The 23,046-nt window shown below is 37.0% G+C and overlaps 2 protein-coding genes and 1 pseudogene across 2 annotated transcripts; 1 reads left to right on the forward strand and 2 right to left on the reverse strand.

Moving 5' to 3' along the window:
• The window catches only part of LOC130464229 (sucrose synthase 4-like), a 79,397-nt pseudogene that overhangs the window by 52,738 nt on the left and 3,613 nt on the right, over nt 1–23,046 (forward strand).
• Nucleotides 9,278–21,068, reverse strand: LOC130464228 (uncharacterized). The gene is made up of 9 exons (XM_056833697.1): nt 20,821–21,068; nt 15,783–16,084; nt 12,917–13,358; nt 12,563–12,801; nt 12,247–12,450; nt 12,077–12,169; nt 11,869–11,985; nt 11,384–11,787; nt 9,278–9,525 (listed from the first exon to the last, which is right to left on the reverse strand). The coding sequence occupies exons 3-8, from the start codon at nt 13,335–13,337 to the stop codon at nt 11,650–11,652; spliced, it is 1,212 nt and encodes a 403-aa protein (XP_056689675.1). The 5' UTR covers nt 13,338–13,358; nt 15,783–16,084; nt 20,821–21,068; the 3' UTR covers nt 9,278–9,525; nt 11,384–11,649.
• LOC110793135 (uncharacterized) lies at nt 16,101–18,871 on the reverse strand. The gene is made up of 2 exons (XM_021997976.2): nt 16,905–18,871; nt 16,101–16,801 (listed from the first exon to the last, which is right to left on the reverse strand). The coding sequence occupies exons 1-2, from the start codon at nt 18,833–18,835 to the stop codon at nt 16,183–16,185; spliced, it is 2,550 nt and encodes an 849-aa protein (XP_021853668.2). The 5' UTR covers nt 18,836–18,871; the 3' UTR covers nt 16,101–16,182.

Genomic DNA, 23,046 nt, shown 5'->3' on the forward strand with positions numbered 1-23,046 from the left:
GAGTCAATACTCAGAATATGAATTGTGTGTTGTGATTTCACGTCGAACTTGGGCTATATTTATAGAAAAGAGTTTGTGGAAAGATAGAATTGCAGAGCTCTAATCCACAAAGAATTAGGAAAAAACACGTACCCAGGTAATTCCAGCGCCCAGGCCTGGGCGCCGAAGATTTCGGCGCCCAGAGCCAGGGGTTGAAAATAGGGTCTGGGCTGTTTTCTTAGTCAGATTCGGATTCCTGAAATCCGTAGTGTTTGAGATTTAATCGAGTCTTTTAGTGCGTATCAATTTCATGACGGAATGCGTCTGGGCCCGTTACGAACTCTAGGCTCGTTAGGATTTTAATTAATACGTAACTCTTATTTCCGAATCATATTAGGAATAGGATTCTCGCAGTTTTCTATCTCATTTAGGATTTATGTTGGAGTGCAACACCTAATTCCGACAGGTTTCTATCTTTTATGACTTGCCACGTTTAGAAGCTACCCTTTACGGCAGTTACTATTTTTAGCAGGTTTCCATAAATAGCAGGTTTCTATAAATAGCAGATTTCGGGTGAAACGAGAAGGGTGATTGAGATTCGTTATTTTATAAGAGATGCGTTGTCAAGTGGAGATTTACGTTTTCATCATCGAACCTTCCCTTTCGGGAATGGGGACAAAAGTAGGTGTCTACAATAGTCATATGGGATCTTGTTAGATTCGTCTTGATACGTATTTTTAAAATATTAACTTTTTATAATTTTTGCTTAAATAGAATTAACGATATTATTGATCAAAGTTGTGCATTGACATGAGTGAATGTGACAAACGTTGCGAGGAAAAATGAACGGAGGAAGTAGTAGATTTCTGTAATACCTCGTATTTTTATAATATTTATAAGTATATTTTATTATATTTATAAAGCATTTTACGATTTATTAACATTTAAATAATATTTAAATTTATTTTATTTAATGTATTTTAATTAATTAGAATATATATTATTTTAATTAATTACGAAACAAATTTAATTCTTGAGTCGGGAAATTAAATGAGTTGCAAATGATTTTTTTTAAGCTTCGGGTTTTAAATAAAAAGTCCAATTCGTTTTATTAAATGAGCCTAATCCAAACAGTTTAATTTAAATCCTAAGCTAGCCCAATTCATTTAATTCCCTAAGCCCAATTCTAATTTCCTAAGCCTAGCCCATTAACAATAAGGAGCCTATAAATAGGACTCCTCATCATTAAATGAACCCCTAAAATCTCATAAAACCCTTTTTGGCTTGCTTGCACCCTACTCCTCCTTCTCTCTCCTCTTTGCTCGGCACAGCGCACGCCCGCACAGCAGTGCTCGTGCGCTCGTGCTGCTCGGCCTCACGCCCAGCGCTGCGTGCCTCGCGCCCTTCGCTCGCACGCTCCCTCTCTTCCTCTCTCCCTCGCGCACAACGCGCCCCTGCTTCGCTCGCCTTCCCTCGCGCACAGCGCTCACACTCTCGCCTTCTCTCGCTCTCTCCTCGCGCACAACCCGCGCCCCTGCTGCCCTCGTCCCCTCGTCGCAGCGCGCGCCCCTGTTGCCTCGTCCCCTCGCTGCTGCGCGCACACACACGGTCGTGTGTGTGTGTTGTTCGTTCGTTGTTCAATTCTTTTCGCCCAATCACATTATATTCGTGGTTGTTCCGTGCTATAGGCCGGATTGGTATAATTCTCTTCTTCCTTGCCTATTCTATTTAAATTCCGTATTTTAAATTATTATATTAATATTGTTTTGAGTAATTAAAATGCTGGGAACCGGTTATGAATACCGAGGTTTGAGGATTTGTGTGTTGTGATTCATTAGGTTGGTTTTAATTATTAAAGGAGGAATTTTCAGATTTGTTTATTAAATAAAGCATTGATTTTTATGATAATAAACTAGTTTTATTGGGATTTTCAAGTTAGGGTTTTAACCTAGACCTAATGAGTCAATTGATTAGCATAATTAGGTGATGATTTTAATTATGATAATCAATTATATTTTCAGATTTGAATAAAGGTTTAAAGTGTTGATTTTTATTGATTTTTAAGACGGAAAAAGTATGTTTTTGTACTAGGGATTGATTTTGCAAATTGAGATGATTTTATTATTGAAAAACAATTGAACTCTAAAGTTTAAAGGAGGTTTTCATTTTTATAAAGTTGCTGGAAATTTAATGAACATGGAAATAATTTAAGTTTCATTATTTTGATGATAGGAGGGGATTTCTAGTTGAGTGCTCGTTATTGCAAAGTGGCCCCTACGCTTAGGTATTCAAGGTACGTACAAGTCTACGGCGACGACACCTTTTGTCAATGACATTACATGATTGCTGATGATGTGAATTACATTATGTGGAATCATGTTTATTTTGGTGAACGAGCATGAGATTTGTGATGTTGAATTTATTAGATTAGTTGTTGAACAAGCATGTTGAAATTATTATGAGTATGGATTTCATTGTCAATCATGTTGTTCAATATTTATGCATGTATGGTTTATTTCACATGCAAGGGATGGATTATTTATTTGTATGCTATTGTACGGGATGTCTAGCATACTTTGAGCCAATTATTCGTACTTCGTTGTACTATTTATTTTACCACATGTGAAGGGTTAGCTCACGTAAGCCACCGCACATGTAGGGTTCAGTTGGGAATGTTATGTATGAAATGAATTAGGATTTGTCGTGCAAGGGCACAACCCTCATGTTAATGTGCATGATGTGGAGTCTCACTTTGGTGAGGAGGAACATGGTAGTAATATCACAAGTGTTTGCTTGGTTGATCACAAGTCCTAAAGCAATTAAAATAAGATTGTTTTGGTTGTTGTTTATTAATTGTATGCATGCATGTTGTCGAGTCTTGAGTTCGCCTCTTTAAAATATTAGTAAACGTAAAGTGCAACCAGAACAAGCTTCAAAACTCTTGGAACGTATATACCTTGAGTATGAACAATGGGGGGAGTCTTGCCGGAAAGCTCGTACTCCTACTAATGATACAAGACGTTGTTTCATTTATATTATGCGCAGGAATTCCGTCGGTATGGCCCGACACTCGGTATGGCCCGATTTTATTATTATATATTTGGTGTATGGTTGGCTCCCATCACCTTTCCTTTATGGAATATTTCTTTGGCCCGTTCGAAGCTTATTCTAATTAAATTGTGAGTCAAGAGTCGAGTCAAGTGTCAAGTCTTGTATTCATGATTGGTTGTTAATTATTATATGGCTTTTGCATGTTGATCAGTACTTAGTGAGTGATGCATGTTTTAGTTTCATTCACTCTATGCTTGTAAGTACTCAGCTTTTGTTGACTACGTGCTTTGTGTGTTTCTGGTCATGGCCTTTGCCTTAATGACCCTATGATGATCCATCATTTGCACTTGCATTGTTGGGGAGTAGAATAATATAGCAGGTTGGTAGATCAAGTACGATCGAAATCATGTGGCTTGGGATGATTGAGAGAGTTGCATGCTTTCGTTCTTTGAAACTATTTTATTTAATACTTTAATTATGTTTGAATTATTTATACTTTGGATTTTGGGCCATTATGGTTCCAAATTGTAGGAGGCCTCGATATTTCATTAATTATGTTTTTAAAAGTTAGTTGACATTTAATTCCGCTGCGTAATTCTGGTAATAGCCTTAACCGTTATCACAGTGGCGGTAATGCTTTAGTAATTCCTTTATTTTAAGTTGGAAAATGGTTTTATAAAAGCAAGGAATTATTAGGGTGTTACAAAGTGGTATTTGCAGAGCTCTAGTTTGAGAGCTGGTTTGCATTAATTAATAGTGCAAAGTGGTAAATCCTTAAACTACGATTGCGGAACTTTAGGATTTTCGAAAATTATTTTCCTAAAGTCAAAACGTATTATTTTGAGTACTCAATATTTTAAAGGTCAAATACCATTTATTTTGGGTCGTTTGAAATGAGTTGAAAAGTTGGATTATCATTTAATATGAATTAAATTTTTTTTTTCTCTTTCGAATTTTTTTATTTTTCCGAAATTTTTTCTAATTAATTTCAAAATTATTTTATTCATTTCGGAAATTATTTTATTTAATTATCCGAATTATTTTAATCATTTACTTATTTATTTATTTTTATTCGAATAATTTACGTTTAAAATTTTCGGATTTCTTTTTAAATCATCCGAAATTTATCAATAATTCTTATTAATTTTCGATTTTAATTTAAATAATCTCAACAAAGTTAGGAGTTATTTCTTAATTAATTTTGAAAATTAATATTATTTTCAAGTGAGAAATGGGTAGACTAAAAGGGCATATTAGTCTAAGAATGCATATTATGTGACAATGTGATTTATTAAGTGCCATGTATATGTTCTAACCATGTTTTATCTTGCTTTATGTGATTAATTGCATCATATTTCATGTTGAGCATATATTTGTGCATTGAAATTGTATGGCTCCACGAACTATTTATTGTATCCTTTGGGGTTGGAATTTCTATGGAAACGCGTTAGTAAGACTTTTGAGTTGTGAATTTTCAGGAATTAAGGATGCTACCTTCTAAGTTCACCAGTCTAGGATACTTAGAGAAGATGGATAATGAGACTCCTCGCACGTATGTTCAGAAGATCGTCTTTGCTTGTGACTATTTGGCTTCGACCAAGAATATGCCCCACCTTAGGCACAAAGATATGATGGCTAGTATGGTTATACATTGTTTACCCCATAAGATCCCTTACATAGACCTCAAGAATAAGTTCAGTGACATGCATTTTGGTGATGGTACCCTTAATTGGTACAAATATGGGACTAGTGATGGTAGGTGGAAGTATGACTCTGAGGTTCTTGCCACTATATTAGAGGTTGCAGAAAATAGCTATGAGGATGGGAAATACTCTGCGGGTTTTGGTATGGGCTATGGAGGAGTAGAAAGTGATGGTGAGGATGGCATGATCCATGATAAGCCAACTAGTGAGGTTGAGGAGGATAGTGATGATGATGTGGTAGAGATTGAAAATCCTAACCCTATAGTGCCTGAACCAACCATTGAGATATCCAGTGGATCTGAAGATGAGTTTAAAGAGAATAATGTGGTTGATAGTGAGCCACAGCAAAATGATGAGGCTATGGATGAAGACTCAGATCCGGAAGAAGATTTGGATGATCCTAATGATGAGGCTATGGTTTCAGTTTTTTTTTTATATAGTTGGAGAATAAATGCTATGGCATTAGTGGATGTAAGACTTATTCATTGGAGTTTTAATAAAAGAATAGAACTTCCTTTTCGTTATCCTTTAAGTTTAATTCTCAATTCTAAGTCTTGTGGGTATCGCAAAGGGATTATTTGTAATTTCTTCAATGAAATTTTATGTGCAAGGTGGTTTAGTAGCAACCATCTAAATTTACTTGCATCGAATAGTGGGGTGAGAAGGCCCAAGAATGGCGCCAACTCTTCCCCTAGGTTGCGCGTAAATGTGTTCTTGTTGTGAGTAGGTTCGTTGTCGAACTAGTTCCTTAGTGATGTCATGTCCAACCAATATTAAAGTTAGCCTTTTTATTTATTCAGGAGAAGGGATATGGCTAGCCAAGAGATTTCTGAAGTGGTTAGACAACTAGCTGAGGTAGTTCATGACCTAGCTCAAACCAGGGCCAACCCAATGCATGATCCGGCTGGGGAAATGTTTAAGAAAATAGCTCAAAGCAAGCCTCCACTCTATAGCGGAGAGATTGAACCCAGTGTGCTTGAGAACTGGTTGAGAGAGTTTGATAAACTCATTGTAGCTGTGAATTGCCCCGAAAACCTTAGGGTGAATAGTGTTGTGTACTACCTGAGAGGTGAAGCTGATTTATGGTGGCAACGATGTGAAAATACCCCTAGAGCCACACCTAACTTTGGATGGGAAGCATTCAAAACTGCACTAAGGAACAAGTTTTACCCACCTTATCTGAAAAAGCAAAAGGCGCAAGAGTTCATTGAACTCAAAATGGGAGGTCTGTCAGTGACGGAATACTATTCTAAGTTTATAGAGCTGTCTAGGTTTGCACCTGAAGTGGTGGCAACGGAAGAGCTCAGGGCTCAAAGATTTGAGAATGGTTTAACCATGGATTTACAGCTGTTTTTGTCTGGAGAGACCTTTACCTCGTTAGACACCCTGTACGGAAAAGCTGCTCACCTGTATGGGTTACAGCAAAGGAAGAATGGTAGTGCTGAAAAGAGAAAGGATGGTGGAAGCTCGAATCAAGGGAATAACCATCAAAATCAGGGGAATTTTAAGAAGCACAAAGGAAATGGGAATTTCCAGTTTAGGGCTAACAATGGGGGTAATCTCAACAACCAAGGTGGTGGAAGTCAGTCTGGAAGGAATGGAGTACGGACCTACGAATGTAGGCGCTGTAACATGAATCACCCTGGAAAGGATTGTGATGGAAACTTGGTGACTTGTAGGTTCTGTCAGAAGTTAGGCCATAGGGAGTATGAATGATATTCTAAGAATGGAAAGCCTAACCAAGGTAATCACCAAGGCAATAACCGGAATAATCAGAACCGGAATGGGGGAAATGGAGGTGGAAACCAAAGGAACTACCAAGGTGGTAACAATGGCAATAGCAATGGCAATCACCAGAACCATGGAAAGCCTGGAGGGAACCAACAGCAGAATGGGAACCGAAACAACAATGGGAACACCAATGGAGGTAGCTATAACAAAGGAGTTGCCCAAGGAAAGTTGAATGTGATATCTAGGCAAGAAGCGGAAACTTCCTCTGACGTCATAGCGGGTACTTTTTCTATTAATTCCGTTTTAGTTAAAGTTCTATTTGATTCTGGTGCGACTTATTCTTTTATATCAGTAGATACTTTGGGGAAACTAGGGTTGAAAGAGCCTGAATCAATTGAAGTGCCTATAGTCATACCTACTGGTAGTATAGTGAAGTGTACTAAAATCCATAGAGATGTGCCTTTGATCATAGCCAAGACCGTATTCTTATCTAACCTAATCGAATTTGAGTTAGGAGAGCTAGATGTAATTCTAGGGATGGATTGGTTGGCCAAGTTCAAAGCCAAAATAGATTGTGAGAAGCAGAAGGTTCACTTGAGGTCTAGCCTAGGCAAAGTAGTGTCATATCGTCGTTTTGGTAAGCCTAAGAACATAGGAATCATCACGGCAATGGATCTCGTGAAGCTAGTCAATAAAGAGAACCCAGCCTTCTTATGTAATGTGAGGAACTTAGAGCATGTGATCAAGGATCAGCCTGAGGATATTGCAGTAGTTAATGAATTCCTTGATGTATTTCCAGAAGAGATCCCGGGGATGCCTCCCAATCGACCTATTGACTTTACCATAGATTTAGTGCCTGGAACCGCCCCTATTTCAAAAGCACCTTATCGAATGGCTCCAGAAGAAATGAATGAGTTAAAAGGCCAACTAGAGGATCTATTGGAGAAAGGTTATATTAGGCCAAGTGCGTCGCCTTGGGGAGCACCAGTGTTGTTTGTAAAGAAAAATGATGGAAGTATGAGGCTCTGTATAGACTACATGGAGCTCAATAAGGTCACAATAAAGAACAAATATCCATTACCTAGGATAGGAGACCTATTTGACCAACTAAAAGGAGCAGGAATATTTTCAAAGATCGATTTGCGTTCGGGTTATCATCAATTGAGAATCGCTGACCATGACATACCAAAGACCGCCTTCAGGACTAGATACGGACATTATGAGTTCACTGTTATTCCTTTTGGGTTAACCAATGCCCCTGCAATATTTATGGACTTAATGAACCGTGTATTCCATGCCTATTTGGACAAGTTTGTAGTGGTTTTTATAGATGACATCCTAGTGTATTCAAAGAGTGAAGAAGATCACGCGGAACACTTGAGATCGGTGTTGAGTACCTTGAGAGATAACCAGTTGTATGCCAAGTTCTCAAAGTGTGAGTTTTGGTTGGAAAGAGTTGCATTTTTGGGACATTTTGTGTCAAAGGAAGGAGTGGCAGTTGACCCTGCTAAGATCAAAGCTGTTAGTGAATGGCCTACACCTAAGAGTGTGACTGACATTCGTAGTTTTCTGGGATTAGCTGGCTACTATAGACGCTTTGTGCAAGACTTCTCTAGGATAGCCAAGCCCATGACTACCTTGATGAAGAAGGAAGCCAAGTTTGAATGGAGTGACCAGTGTGAGGAAGCATTCCAAGCCTTAAAGACGCGATTGATAACCGCGCCAGTATTAACCTTACCAGATGAGAGTGGTGCATACGATGTGTATAGTGATGCCTCTAAGAATGGTTTAGGGTGTGTATTGATGCAGAACGGGAAGGTTATTGCGTATGCGTCAAGGCAATTGAAGCCATATGAATCCAATTACCCTACCCATGATTTAGAGCTAGCGACTGTAGTATTTGCATTGAAAATATGGAGACATTATCTGTATGGTGTGAAGTGTAGAATATTTACGGATCACAAAAGTTTAAAATACATCTTCACACAGAAGGATTTGAATATGCGCCAACGAAGGTGGTTGGAGCTGATTAAGGACTATGATTTGATATCCATTACCATGAAGGAAAAGCCAATGTAGTTGCGGATGCCTTGAGTAGGAAATCAAGTCATAGTGTTAATGCGTTAGTAGTTGCTAACAAGCTGTGTAAGGACATGCAGCGTTTGAACCTTGAAATAGTGAGTGGTGAAAGCCTTGAGGGAATGATGAATGCCTTAACCATCCAGCCGTCAATATTTGATGAGATTAGGGAGAATCAAGTTGGTGATGTGAAGTTAGAGAGAATCAAGGAAAAGATTTCGCAAGGGAAAGAGTTAGAATTCCGAATCCACACTACTACATTTCTAGTCAGATGCAACGCCTGAAATCGTTGCAGTAGGCATGAAAACCCGTTGCATTAGACCTAATGCGACGCCAAATGACCCTTGCATCCGGCGGCGTTGCATTAGGTCTAATGCAACGTTCAGTTACCTAATGCGACGGTAAATTGATACCGTTGTATTAGATTTCCATCTAATGCGACGGGTCTCAGGTTGGGTGTCGCATTAGTTATTTAGCTAATGCGACGGTTAATTTAGCTAATGCGACGGTTAATTTAGCTAATGCAACGGGTAAATTTAGCTAATGCGACGGGTACCTATAATGGCTTAATCAAATAATGCAACGCCTCTTCCCTAATGAAACGGTAATAATAATAATAATAATAATAATAATAATAATAATAATAATAATAATAATAATAATAATAATAATAATAATAATAATAATAATAATAATAATAATAATAATAATAATAATTTGAGAATGGAGGCCAATAACAAAAGATTTTCATTCACTTAAAGAGTAACATTACAATATATATTAGTGCCTATATAGGACACATGCATTACATTGTCCACTAATTAATTAATTTAGTGTTTTTAATGACAAAATTACATTAAATTAAAATCCATATAAACAAATTCAACGTTACTAGAAACCCCAAAATGACCTAAAACAAACAATATCCTCGACCGTCTCATTGTTAGATCTACATTTCTTCTCCATTTAGCTCACCATGCTCCTGCAAGTTTAAATCACGAATGGGCACAAATTAAAGATAGTACAAGTTTAAATCCAAAAAGTGTTGAATGTGGGGCAATTAGAAGATTAAAGATGGTGAATAATTAATAATTCTCAAAAAATGGAGCAAGATTGTATAATAAGGGTTAAGCTGACAGAAAGCAAATAAATCTTTTTCCTGTTAACAACCAAAACAAACAGAAAGCAAAGAAAGCAAAGCAGAAAACAGAGCAAGAATGTTTGACTTCTGATAAACAAAACTTCAAGCCTTACAAAATGCAGTCCAAAACACTTATGTCCAAAGTGTTCAGATTGAATACTACAATCATGTGGATACAAGAATTGGAATGAATTTGTCAACCTCTTAGTTTGAGATCATTGATTGCGTTGGTTCTGTAACAGTATGGTTAAATTAAGCACATGATATATCTGAAGTCCAAAAAGTAAAATTGCATAAACAAAAAAAACTACCATAATTGTATTTCAAAAGAGGGAGGCCAGAATAAGAGTCATATAGAGCATATTATTCGCAGGATATGAAAAGGATATGAGAAATACAGACTATTAGACTAATCTTAGCCGAAAAGCCAAAATATGTGGTCATTGAACTTAATTTTTTCTTGATCTGATTGTTTGCAGACCTAAGCCCTGTAAGCACTACTGTCATTTTGTGTAAATCTGTGTTTTTTGTTTTCAGTAATAGAACAGTTGAATGCTGAAAGAAGTTTGCTTGCCCTTTCCCTCGTCTGCAATTGACTGTAAATTAGACACATGTTTGAACAGTAGGAACTAGGAACTCCTTTGATTGATAATCCAGTAAAACCGTTATAAATTAAGCACAAACCCCATTTCATCTGCATGTGTGGTCTTCAATGTGTACAGAGCATAATGTAAGGATAATTAGGAAAGAGTAGTGAGTCCAGTGACCCAATACGCTTTTGGAAGATCATAAATAAAACTACTGGTTGATGTGATGATTATTCTTCACTGTTTAGGGACTTTGGTTTGTTTCATATGGGATTAGGGGGCACTATTCTTCACTGAAGATTCTTTGCTGAAAAACCCAGTTAATTAACCCCTGAGATCTTTTTGGGGGGAGGGTTGATGCATATTCTCTAAATCTAGTTCCAAGTACCATGAAAATTTAAATCACAGCTAAACAATGTTTACATATAGTACAGTTGTAAGTGTTCCTAATATTCACTGCAGTTATTGTGTTTAAGGTTGAACTATTTCTCTAATATGCAAGGAAAGGAGCTCAATCAACTATATAGATCCCAGCGTCTCATTTCTTTTGACAACCATGTTTCACTAGATGGAAAATCCCTAGTCTTACCTGATCAAGAATGTTTTGAGCAAGAATATTTGACTTCCGTCCTCATTCCTGTTTGGACATCAGTTGAAACAAGTTCCAACATAGTTTAGCCGATAGAAAACTAATACTATCTGTGTGCATTGTACCATCAGTTGAAACAAGTTCCATCATTCACCAAATCTACTTGTGTGCAAGTCGTATTTACCTACTGTTTCTTCACCAACTAACCCCACATTCTACCAAATTGACCTAAAAGCTCTCCTCGCCATGCTGAAAAAGGCAAACACAATCACCACCGATACAAACTTCTGAAGGTCTCTCCAATATTATAATTCAATGACATGCTGAATACCCTATGTTGCCACTCCCTAGGAAAAAGAATCTACCAACACACAATGTCTCCATCTCCTAAATTGATACTACGGCATGCAATACATCTCATAGTAAACACTACTATATACAGTCTGTAATTTCTCTTCTAAATCAAGAAGTGCTAAATAATGAGGCAATGCAACATAATATAGTGCCAAAACAAATATTTTACCTGGTTAATTGTCCTACTTGTCCCACCAGACTGCCCATTTTGCTCACTGACACGCGGCGCACTGGCAGCATCCTTTGGAGTCGATGGAGTCACAAAATCAGGAATAACTATATTTATCTCGGGATTATTTTCTTGAAGTTGAGATACAATCATAGACACAACGTGGGGTGCAAGTTGCTGCACCAACTCTGTTTTCATACTCTGCAAGAACTCTTCCGGAATCAAGAATCCTGATTTTTTTTCCTTTTTCTTCAAGTCACTCTTTGTCACACCTTTTCCGTAAAGTGGTACGCGGCTTTTGCTTTTGCTTTAATTTTGGGACCTTGTATCACTTCAGAGATAAGGTCTTTGGAGTTGCTCCCTTCTTCTCCGTCTTGGGTGGACTCTAAAGCATCTATTTTTGCCTATTTATTTAACTTTAAGTCATTTGCTTACTATATTATCAAAACTATGCAAATATGTTAAACTGCAACTTGTTAACTTACAATATTCTCTTCGATTTTCTCAGGGTTGGTAAGGTATGTTCTCCCTAGAACTCTTTTCCTTGATTCTTTGTAGACCTTTGCTTGAGAAGGTTCTTGCTTATTCAGATCCTGCTCTTGCTATTAAAAAGCACAATAACATATATAAGTAACCTCTAACACGCAGCACCAAAATATAAGAAACTTACTAGAAATGAGAATAAGTTGTTACCAATTCATGACGTAAAATTGCAAACCCCTTACGGCCCATCGTGTGCATATCATTTAACAACAAACGATTTTCTCTGTTGGTCTTACTTTCTTCCTATGAGATAAAAACAATAAGTTACAACTACTAAGACCCATTATTACATGAACATATAAGGAAATTTCATTAAATACCTCAACTTTTTCACATTTCCAGTAATTCAAGAGGTCTTGAAACCGAGGTACTGAAATAGTGTCTGGTTTATTCTCCCATCTTAACTCATCAGTGGCATATGCATAGAAATGATTCTTCTTAAATCTGCATTTATAACTACGCCAACTTGTATTGACAGCCTCCATTGCATATTTTCTTCCGGCTTCAGGAACTATATATTTTTCCTATACCAATCATTAAAGTGACCATTAATAGTATACGAAGGTCATAATATTTCAAGAAAAATCTACGAATATCACTACCAAACTTGTGCAAAACAACAATATTACAACATACCAAAACATAATCCCAGATTTTGTCATGTGTGGGCAGATCTCGAAAATTGACATAATTAAGTGGCGCAAGCTCAGAATCCTTCCCCAAAGTTCCGAGGAAGAACTTAAACTCTTCAACAATTTCCTTTGTAGGTCCTACTGGTTGGCCAAACAAGTTCAGAATAATATATTGGCGTTCTTCTCTTGTACGCGCATGAACTTGTGTAAGCTTTGTTGGCCCTCGATGCTTCTTCTTAGGAGCTGTTTCAGTTCAAATATTAATTAAAATATATATTCAGTATGCTACTAAGTTACAGATTTACTAATTGACTCATAAATTATAACTGACTTCACAAATGTAAATGATAACTCATACCTTCCTTTTCGTTTTCAGCTATTGTCTCCACTTCTAATTCAAATCCAAGGTCATATCCAGCATCATTATTATTCAGTTGTACATCATCATTATTATCATCTCGGATTGGTGATGTTTCAGTATTCAGAATTGGATTACCGGTTGTAACCATTTCATTATTTTCTAATTGCTTTTTTCGAAAATCAAGATACCTTGTCATGGAACCTGGAGAACAATATGACTTCTGTTTTTGCTTCCTTTTCTTAACAACATCATGTTGCTCTTGCTCTTTCTCAGAGCTTGGATTTTGGAAAGGTTGTTTCTTCTTCTGACTACATTGTTCTTGAACCTTCTGAACAGAGCTAGTTGAGTTATTTTCACGACCTTGCTTAACCTGATAATGCTTCTGTTTGGGATTATTATTTTTCACAAAATCACCCATAGTCGGGGACTGAGCCAAAACCTGTAATATAAAGATCAGGTATACAACAGTCAGCATCCATGTCAAGTTTAATACATCTATCTAACTTTATTTGAATTGTGAATTCTCTGCAGGAAAATATAAGCAATGAAATAGTCAAAATACCTAACAAGTACCCAAGGAGATAAAAGACCTCTAAGATGAATTTCATGGGCATGGCACCTTGCTAGAGTGTTCCCACCCATTTCTCTGCTCTGTGTTCTTTGTGAGGATTGCCAAAGCTAATTTCCCTTCAATGACCTCAAGGGATAATGAGATGATATCTTTGTCATGTAAAAATACCTTAGTACCTTACATATGGGATTAAGGCTATATGTTTGATCTTATAAATGACCAAAACCGAAACACCCTTGTGTAATGGCTCTAAAAACCAAGTCCCACCTAATCTTTCTTCTACCCAGAAACTCCATAGAGCAAGAACATAGAAGATCCCCCATTGAACTCAATCTCCCCATGCACATGAGATTAAAGAAAGAAAAAGAAGAAAAAAAAAAAGAAACACATCTCAATCAAATCAAAGAGCCTGCCAAGAAACACTATCTACCACAATTATGACTGCCTATGTGCCAATTGCAAATGCTACATAAAGAAGCTCATATAACACATATAGAGTTGCTTTCCAGATGAAATTTGACATGAATCATAAATCAATAAGAACTTCCTAAATGTTAGTTGATTTAGTTAATCCCATATAAACAGCAATAACGAAAATAGCACTCCAGAAATAAGCGAACACTTCCAGAAAAGTACAAGCACATCTAAGCTATTTAAAAAAATGAATCATAATAAACTATCATCCTTGAGGTAAGGGCCAGTTCTATTTTACATTACATCCTAGCAACTTAGCAAGTGCATAGCAAACAGAAAAGCAGCAATCCATCCAACAAGCAATGTTTTTGAATAATAACCCCAGAAAATGTTAGCATTTGAATAAATAAAAGCATATAAACTCAAAATAAGTAAATATAAGTTAACTTGCAGATTGGGACACTGTGTATTCCACGTCTTATATTACTGGATGACAAGTCTGGCAACTGAAAGTAACAGTATAACAGACTAAAAAATATAAGTTCAGATCATGTTAAATTACAAATAAATGTATAACCACCACAATACTCAAGGCAGAAACCCCTGATCAACCACCTAAAAGTGACCTCAACAGGTTAGTGTGAATCTGTGATTTTTACCAATATTTTCAAACAGTTAAGAAATCATTTTTAGCAAATTATGAGTCAGTGAAATTAGCCAGTTGTTGAATGTGACCAAAAAAAGCTGACTTAGAATCTTAGCGACTTATGTTAAATTAGATTCTTGATGCTGATAATTGATGTCTGTTTCTGTTGAATGCTGATCCATCCAAATCAAAAAAAGTTGGAGTTTTGCATATATTCCAATCAATGTAGTAGTAGTAGTACAAACTTGATAATCAAATGATTCAATATTTGTTTGGTTTTAAAACAGCTTAATTAGTCTTGTATTAATTAATTATATGTCATGTTTATGTTTATGTTTATGGTAATTGAGTATGAATTAATCAGGTTCTTAGGGATACTACCAGATGCTGATCTAGAAGAGATAAAAGCAGCTTATAGAAGATTATCAAAAGAATACCACCCAGATACAACTTCACTCCCACTTAAAACAGCATCAGAGAAGTTCATGAGACTTAGAGAAATCTAGAATGTTTTGAGTGATGATGAAAGCAGGAGATTTTATGATTGGACATTGGCTCAAGAGGTAGCAAGTCCTCAAGCTGAAAAGATGAGGATCATGTTTGAAGATTCTTATCAACAGGATCAAGGTTTCTGCAATATTATTATAAGCTAAACAGATTTAATAAGCATTGTTCTGGACATGCAAATTTCTGCATTTATATATCTAATTCCTTATAACTCAAGCAAGAAGACATATAAAACTGCCATTAAATTCTAAGAGAACATGAACAAATCAATGGCACAAATGATAGACAGCAGAAGCATAGCAACTTACAGGAGAACAGATTAATCAGTTCTCATCAATAAACAAACAAAATCTGATCATTCACTTAGTTGACTTCAAATCACAGTCTCACTATTATAGTATTACTGCTAAATTTAAATAAGCAGCAATGACAGTCTAGGGTCTGCAGGGCGTTGACCATCCCAGACTCCTTGCTATAATATGCCTACGATGCCTATCATTATAGTGACAGTTCAAATGCAAGGCAGACTCAAGGATTCGTGTACAACGAGAAATAGTTATTCAAACAAAGCCTTGATAAATGCATTTAAAGGTATAACAGATAATCTGATTTGAAGTTATGTCTAGTTTCAAGTATCCAGAAGAAAACAGCATATGGAGACAGCAGTCAGCAGCATAGACAGCAGCTAAAAATTCAGCAAAATAAGAGTAGTTCCAATTTCTTACCTTTTTTTATGACGGGTGAAATTTTCAATTTCCATGTTGCAAGTAGTTTCATCCTCATTACAGCCTCCATCGTACTCAGATGTTGACTCATCATCTGATTCTTCCACCAGGTCATTGCCACTTCCATTAGGAAAACCCGAACCATGAAGTTTTTCTTGTAGTATTTTCTTAGCTAAGAACCCGGCACCTTTAGCAGTCATTCTGTCTACATTCATTTTCAAATTCTCCATCCGCATTCTTTCATATTATGGAACTCTAACCTGATGGTGTGGACTAGGAAAGTTGGCCTTATTGGCTTTCATCTGCAAATTTGAAAAACCATAAAAAGAATGTTAAAAAGAAAAGGCATGTACATATAGGTCAAAACGATATATGAAAGGAATTAAAAAATAAAAATAAGTTAAAATATGATGAAAAAAAAAGTAATTTTAATACCGTCAGACAATTCTCTAGGAGGGACTTGAACAGCATACTGCCACCCCTCTTTATTTAAATTTCCTACAAAAAATACTTGATGTGCTTGAGATGCTAAGATAAATGGCTCTCCCACAGAAATTTTCTTATTCGTATTAACCATAATAAGCTCATCATCATCTTTTTCCGAGTGAAACCACACACATTTAAATAAGACAACACTAAAATGACCATGATAGGATATCTCAACAATGTCTTGGATTGAACCATAATAATTGACGTCTCCCACTACAGGATTTTGATCTTTGGAACTCGCAGAGCTATGTGTTATTGCTGTGAGAGTGACTCCACTATTTTGAGTTACACACTTTGCATCACGCTTCATTGTATGGAATCTATACCCATTAACAGAGTAACCTGTATGATTTTTGGCCACATAAGAAGGTCCTTTAGATAACCATAAAAGATGGTCCGAGATAATTTCTTGACCTTCTTCAACTTCCAACTCAACTTTTTCCCTAAACCAATCGATAAAATCCTTGTTATGGTCTTGTGCACTATTCCATTTCCTCTTTTGTTTACTGCTTACACACATCTTGTGTTCACTGTGATTAAAAAAAGAACATATTTCAAATAATATACAATTGGATAATATATATATGTAAAACATAAGGAAAGAAAAAATTGTGTTATGGTTTAATATCTTACTTTATGTATCTCTCAACGTCCTCACAATCGCAGTTGAATAAGACATAACGATGTGCTTGTGCCCATGTAATTCGATCAATCATGTGTCCACAATGCTTTTTCTTTGAGGTCCTTCCCTTTCCTTTGATAGGACGTCCTATCTTAGGTAAAAATGATTGTGAGGCAGTGCACTCGTTGACATCATGTGTGGATATGTTTGATTGTTTCAAATGTCTAGCAATGAAAGCAATACATTCTTTAGCTTGGTAACCTTCTGCCATTGATCCTTCTAGACGACCCTTGTTTCGAACATCCAACTTTAACTCATGAAGATACCTCTCAATTCCATACATACAATTTGAACTAACAGGTCCGCCCAACTTAATTTGCTTCACCAAATGTACAGGTAAATGCACCATTATGTCAAAAAAGGCAGGTGGAAAAATCCGCTCAAGCATGCAAAGTGCTTCAACTATCTCAGAATGGAATCGGTCGAGATGTTGAGGATCAATAGTTTTACTCCATATGCCTTTGAAGAAACCACAAAGTCTTATCAACGGTGTAGCAACATCTTTGGGTAATGTTGTTTTCACAGCAATAGGGAGCAAGTAATTCATCATAAAATGAGCATCATGGCTCTTGTAGCCTGTGATTTTCCGATCTTCGACTTGCACACATCGAGAAATATTAGAATCATAGCCTTGTGGTAACTTAGCATTTTTTATGACTCGGCAGAACTTGCGTTTTTGTTCCAATGACATCCAGAAGCGAGATCTTGGGAATACCTCGCTACCATCTACCTTCTTTGGTTGAAGCTCCGGCATGATTTTCATTTTTACCAAATCTCGACGAGCACTTTCATGATCTCTAGTCTTCCCAGGTATGTCTAATAATGTCCCAAGAACATTATCAAACACATTTTTCTCAATATGCATTACGTCGAGATTATGGCGATTGGAACAATGCTTCCAATATGGCAACTGGAAAAGAATGGATATCTTTCTCCAAGGAATTGGATCATCCTCATCACCCCTTGTTTTCTTTTGCTTCTTTCCAAATTCATTTGGAAAATCACGCAACATATACTCAACATCGGTTCCTTTCAAAGGAATAGGCTCACTTCTTTCCTCAATCACTCCGTCAAAGTTCCTCTTATCATAACGCCAAGGGTGAGCTGGATCAAGAAATCTACGAGTTGCCCTATAACAATTCTTTTTGCTAAAAGGCAATCTCTCAGAATCAGTGTCATATTGACAATCAGGGCATGCAAAATATCCTTTTGTGCTCCACCCGGACAACATTGCATAAGCTGGAAAATCACTAACGGTAGTCATCAAAGCTGCACGCATGTCAAACCTTTGATTGCTTGAAGAATCGTAAGTTTCCAACCCAAACTCCCACAATTCCTTTAGATCCTTTATTAGTGGCTGCAAATAAATGTCAATATCATTACCGGGGGAAGAAGGGCCAGGGATAAGTAAAGCTAACATCAAAAACTCTGGCTTCATAATCATCCATGGCGGCAAGTTATAATTGATCAATATAACTGGCCATGTACTATGTGCAATACTCATTGAATTGAATGGGCTAAATCCATCAGTAGCTAGCCCCAACCTGACATTGCGCGGATCCTCGGCAAACTTTGGATACAATGAATCAAACTCCTTCCAAGCTTTTCCGTCTACTGGATGTTGTAAAAGATGATCATTTTCTAGCCCACTAGTATGCCATGTCATGTAGCTTGCAGTCTCTTGGCACATAAATATCCTTTGCAACCTTCTTTTTATTGGAAAGTACCTAAGGATCTTTTTGGGAATCCTATGGATTTTTCCATTTTCAAGTGGTGTGTCGTTCTCTGTATCATTCGACTTCCATCTTGGCGTACCACAAACATGGCAACTTGTGGCATTTGCATGCTCTTCCCAGTACAACATGCTCATTGGGGCATGCATCTATCTTAGTATAATTCAACCCCAACACCTTTAAAGCACTCTTCGCTTCATTAAAAGACTTGGGCAATTTTGCATCAGGAAACGCCTCCCTTACAAGGTCTGCAATATCAGCATACGCACCATTGGTCAACTTATGATCACACTTTTATGATAAATAGTCTGATCATAAAGGAAAGTTTTGAATGTATCTTGCACCCGGGATACAATTCCTCCTGACCTCCTTCAAGTAACTGGAAAAACTTTTTTGCCTCATCATTCGGCCCCTCTCTAAAAGCATCACGTGCATCATGTAACAACCCTACTAGATCATCATCCAAATCATCTTGGTTCGACAGTTCATCAGCATCCAAAGTAGGTATTTCTCTGTCAAAGTGGATCCCTAATTCTGACAACTTGTCCGCTCTTGGCACAAAACCATTCCAAATTAGGTGATCTCTCACAACTTTTTCATGACACCAATAACGATAATGACAACTACCACATGGACAACAAATTTGGTTTCCTTCAGACTTGGTAGAAAATGCCCTTTTAATATATTCGTTTACTCCTCGTTCATATTCTTCACTCCATTTGGCAGACATCCACCACTCCTTAGTTCCATTATCCATTTCCGCCAGGTAATAATTAAGTGTGTTAACTCTAATAAAAAGCACAAGAAAAAGAATTATGGTAACCATCAATCAAATTCAATTAAATAGAAAGAATAGAGATAAATTAGCTACCTAACTTCGTATAACTATATAATACACCTATGTTATTTCATTAACGTTAAAGAAAATAATAGAGGTGTTCCCCGTTTCCCAACATATTCTAAGATTTTTATCTCTTCAACTAAATTTTTTGGCCAGTCAAAACAAAAATCAAATATTTAATGTAGAAAATAACAACTTATATTATTATAACAACTTATATTGTAACAACTCTTAACTCTAACAAGTCAATTTCAAGGAACACGAGCAAATTGATCGACTTATATTATTATTTGAGCAGCAAAGAAACAGATCAATGAGGTCTATTATGTGTTAGATTAATTATTCAGCTCTCTTATAAGCAGCGTCCTAAGATGAGTCAAAGGGATCTATAACCGAATTAATTGATCACGAAACTAATAATAGGAAGTTTCTAGACATAAATATGCAGCAAAACATAATTGATTTCAATTGCATAGAAATGATGGTTGTTTACGGTTTACCACCCTCCAAAGACACTACGTGTGTACAATCAGGGAGTCCCCTCTTCGAAGTCTAAATTCATCAGAATAAGGGACAAGAAAATACAAAAATACGAAAGCAACAAATACCTCTAATCCATTTCCAAAAGAAAGGGGAAAAAAGTAGCTATCTTAATTCTATTGTCGCAAACATCAATCAGAAACAAAGATATGGCAAATTACACTAGATTACAATATATATCATCACCAAATTTGCTTTAGATCCTGTTTGGACTTGGAATATTATCCCTTTCACTATTTTAAAAATTATTTGTGCAATCTTTCTGCATCTAAAGCATCTGTTCTCTGCATCTAAAGCACATAACATAGTTCATACTTCGTATATTATATAACATTCTGATAATACCAAGTTCATGTTGCACCCCTTCTAACATCTTTCATATTACATTTGCCTTAAACATTTTGTGTGGGAAACCCCTAAGTCTATTTTCTAATCCAACTCATCTGGATATCTCACTCCCTATGACATGAATAATCCAATTTTAAATTTCATTGCTGATACAAAGAACTTTTTAGATTCACGTCACACCTCAGAGAGCAATTTTATATTTGACTTGCCGAAAGCAAAATTTCATCTTACGAAGAGTTCAGTAAAACTAAATCAGATATACAATTTACAGAATATCTTACACTGCTCAACTATGAATAAATTTAAAAAACGTGTAATTATGCTGGAAAACAGAACAAATGTCAAACCAACACAAAACTATCCAAAATTTAATACACAAACCAGAACAGTGAGTTGATTACATACCGTGAATTTCTCCTCCTAACTTGTTCGAATGCAAAGCCCCAATTCAACCCTCCAACTCGACGAACACACTATTTCAAGCAGCGACGTGAGAGGGAATTTCGCAGAGAATTTCGCAACCAGTTGCAAGAATTTCGAATTAAGCTCGAGCCTAATTGTGAATCGCAGACCAAATCGTTAAACTTGGCCAAAGTTTTGATGAAACCCTAACTCCGTAAGAAACTCGATCTACCTATTTTCTCTCTCCAGAATAATTGGAAAAGGAAAGTGCAGACGTGCAGTACGTGTTTGCGTGTGTTTTTTATTTATTTTTCCGAAAATTTCAAGTGGGTTGGTTTTGAAAATTTGTGAAAAATAATGGGAGGGAATAACGTAACAGAAGGCGGGGAAATATTAATTGGAATGTCGTTGCATTAGCCTAATGGGCCGTCGCATTTGACCCTCTGTTGCAACGGCTTAGAGGCACCGTTGCATTAGTCCGGGTTTCTGAAATGTTATACAAGAAACTGTCGCATTAGCCCACTCTATTGCAACGGTTCTCGGTAACCCGTCGCATTAGCCTTTTCTTAACCGTTGCATCTGAACAAAAATGTAGTAGTGCCATGATGATGGAAGTTTGAGGTACAAAGGCAGGTGGTGCGTGCCTCAAAAGTGTGGAGAACTGAAAGAGAGATTGATGAAAGAAGGGCATAATACACCATATTCTGTGCACCCAGGTGGTGACAAGTTGTATAAGGACTTGAAAAAGGTCTATTGGTGGCCAAGGATGAAGAACGAAGTGGCTGAATTTGTGGCTAGATGTCTGACCTGTCAGAAGGTTAAAATTGAGCATAGGAGACCTCAAGGGAAGGTCCAACCTTTAGAGATTCCAAGCTGGAAATGGGACTGTATTTCTATGGACTTCGTCACTTGTTTACCTAAGTTAAAGACTGGGAATGATACAATTTGGGTTGTGGTAGATAGGTTGACTAAGTCATCAGTGTTTATACCAATGAAGGAAACCTGGAAAATGGAACAACTTGCTAAAGCCTACATTAAGAATGTTGTGAGGTTACATGGAGTTCCTAAGGATATCGTATCAGATAGGGATTCAAGGTTTCTTTCGAATTTCTGGAAAAGTGTGCAGAAGAGCTTTGGTACGACATTGAAAATGAGTACAGCCTTCCACCCAGCCACGGATGGACAAACTGAAAGGACTATCCAAACCCTGGAAGACATGCTTCGGGCATGCGTCATTGATTTCCAAGGAAGTTGGGAAGATAGCCTAGATCTGATTGAGTTTTCATATAACAATAGCTATCATGCTAGCATTGGAATGGCACCATTTGAGGCTTTGTATGAACGAAAGTGTAGAAGTCCACTTTGCTGGAACGATATTAGTGAAACCGTACTGTTGGGACCTCAAATGATAGAGGACACCATGAACCAAATCCGAACCATCCAATCAAAGATTCAAGCGACGCAGGATCGCCAAAAGAGTTATGCAGACTTGAACGTAGGGATGAAGAGTTCAACATAGGTGATAAAGTGTTGCTCAAAGTGTCACCAATGAAAGGTGCCTTGAGATTTGGAAAGAAAGGGAAGTTAAGCCCTAAGTACATATAGGCCCATATGAGATCTTAGAAAGAATCGGAAAGGTAGCCTATAGACTAGCCTTGCCTATGGACTTGCATAGAGTGCATAATGTGTTCCACATATCTCAGTTAAGGAAATATATCCCGGATAAATCGCATGTGTTGCAACCGGAGACCATAGAATTAGACCAAAGTCTAACCTTTGAGGAAAGACCTGTCAAAATCCTTGATAGCAAAGTGCGTAGTACGCGTACTAAAGATGTGAAAATTGTCAAAGTGTTGTGGTCTAACCAAGAATCTGAGGAAGCCACTTGGGAAGCGGAGGACGAAATGAGAAAGAAATATCCCGAGCTTTTTCCCGAGGTTAGTTGAGTTACGGGGTCGTAACTCGTGTCTTTTAAGGGGGGTAGAGTGCGGTAGAATTTCGCGCTTTTTACCTTATTTTCCCCTATTTTATGCTCAATTTAGTGCTTTCTATTGAATTTGCACTTATTATTGTCCTGTTTAATCATGTGAAGAGTACAGCAACTTAAAATTTTTGTAAATGAACGTATTGAAAGTCTCAGAAAGTCTCAAGTTTTGAGTTGAATTTTGATTTCCGAACCCAAGTTTCGGGACGAAACTTCTTTTAAGGAGGGTAGACTGTAATACCTCG

Source organism: Spinacia oleracea, chromosome 6 (genome assembly GCF_020520425.1).
Source record: "Spinacia oleracea cultivar Varoflay chromosome 6, BTI_SOV_V1, whole genome shotgun sequence".
In the NCBI taxonomy this organism is placed as follows: domain Eukaryota; kingdom Viridiplantae; phylum Streptophyta; class Magnoliopsida; order Caryophyllales; family Amaranthaceae; genus Spinacia; species Spinacia oleracea.

Coding starts and splice junctions, on each gene's coding strand:
- LOC130464228 (XM_056833697.1), bottom strand. CDS start 13,337: ATGGGTGATTTTGTGAAAAATAATAATCCCAAACAGAAGCATTATCAG. Junction 12,170..12,246: donor GGAAATGTGAAAAAGTTGAG/GTATTTAATGAA, acceptor TTTATCTCATAG/GAAGAAAGTAAGACCAACAG. Junction 11,986..12,076: donor CAATTTTACGTCATGAATTG/GTAACAACTTAT, acceptor GCTTTTTAATAG/CAAGAGCAGGATCTGAATAA.
- LOC110793135 (XM_021997976.2), bottom strand. CDS start 18,835: ATGCATGCCCCAATGAGCATGTTGTACTGGGAAGAGCATGCAAATGCC. Junction 16,802..16,904: donor GACGTTGAGAGATACATAAA/GTAAGATATTAA, acceptor TTTTAATCACAG/TGAACACAAGATGTGTGTAA.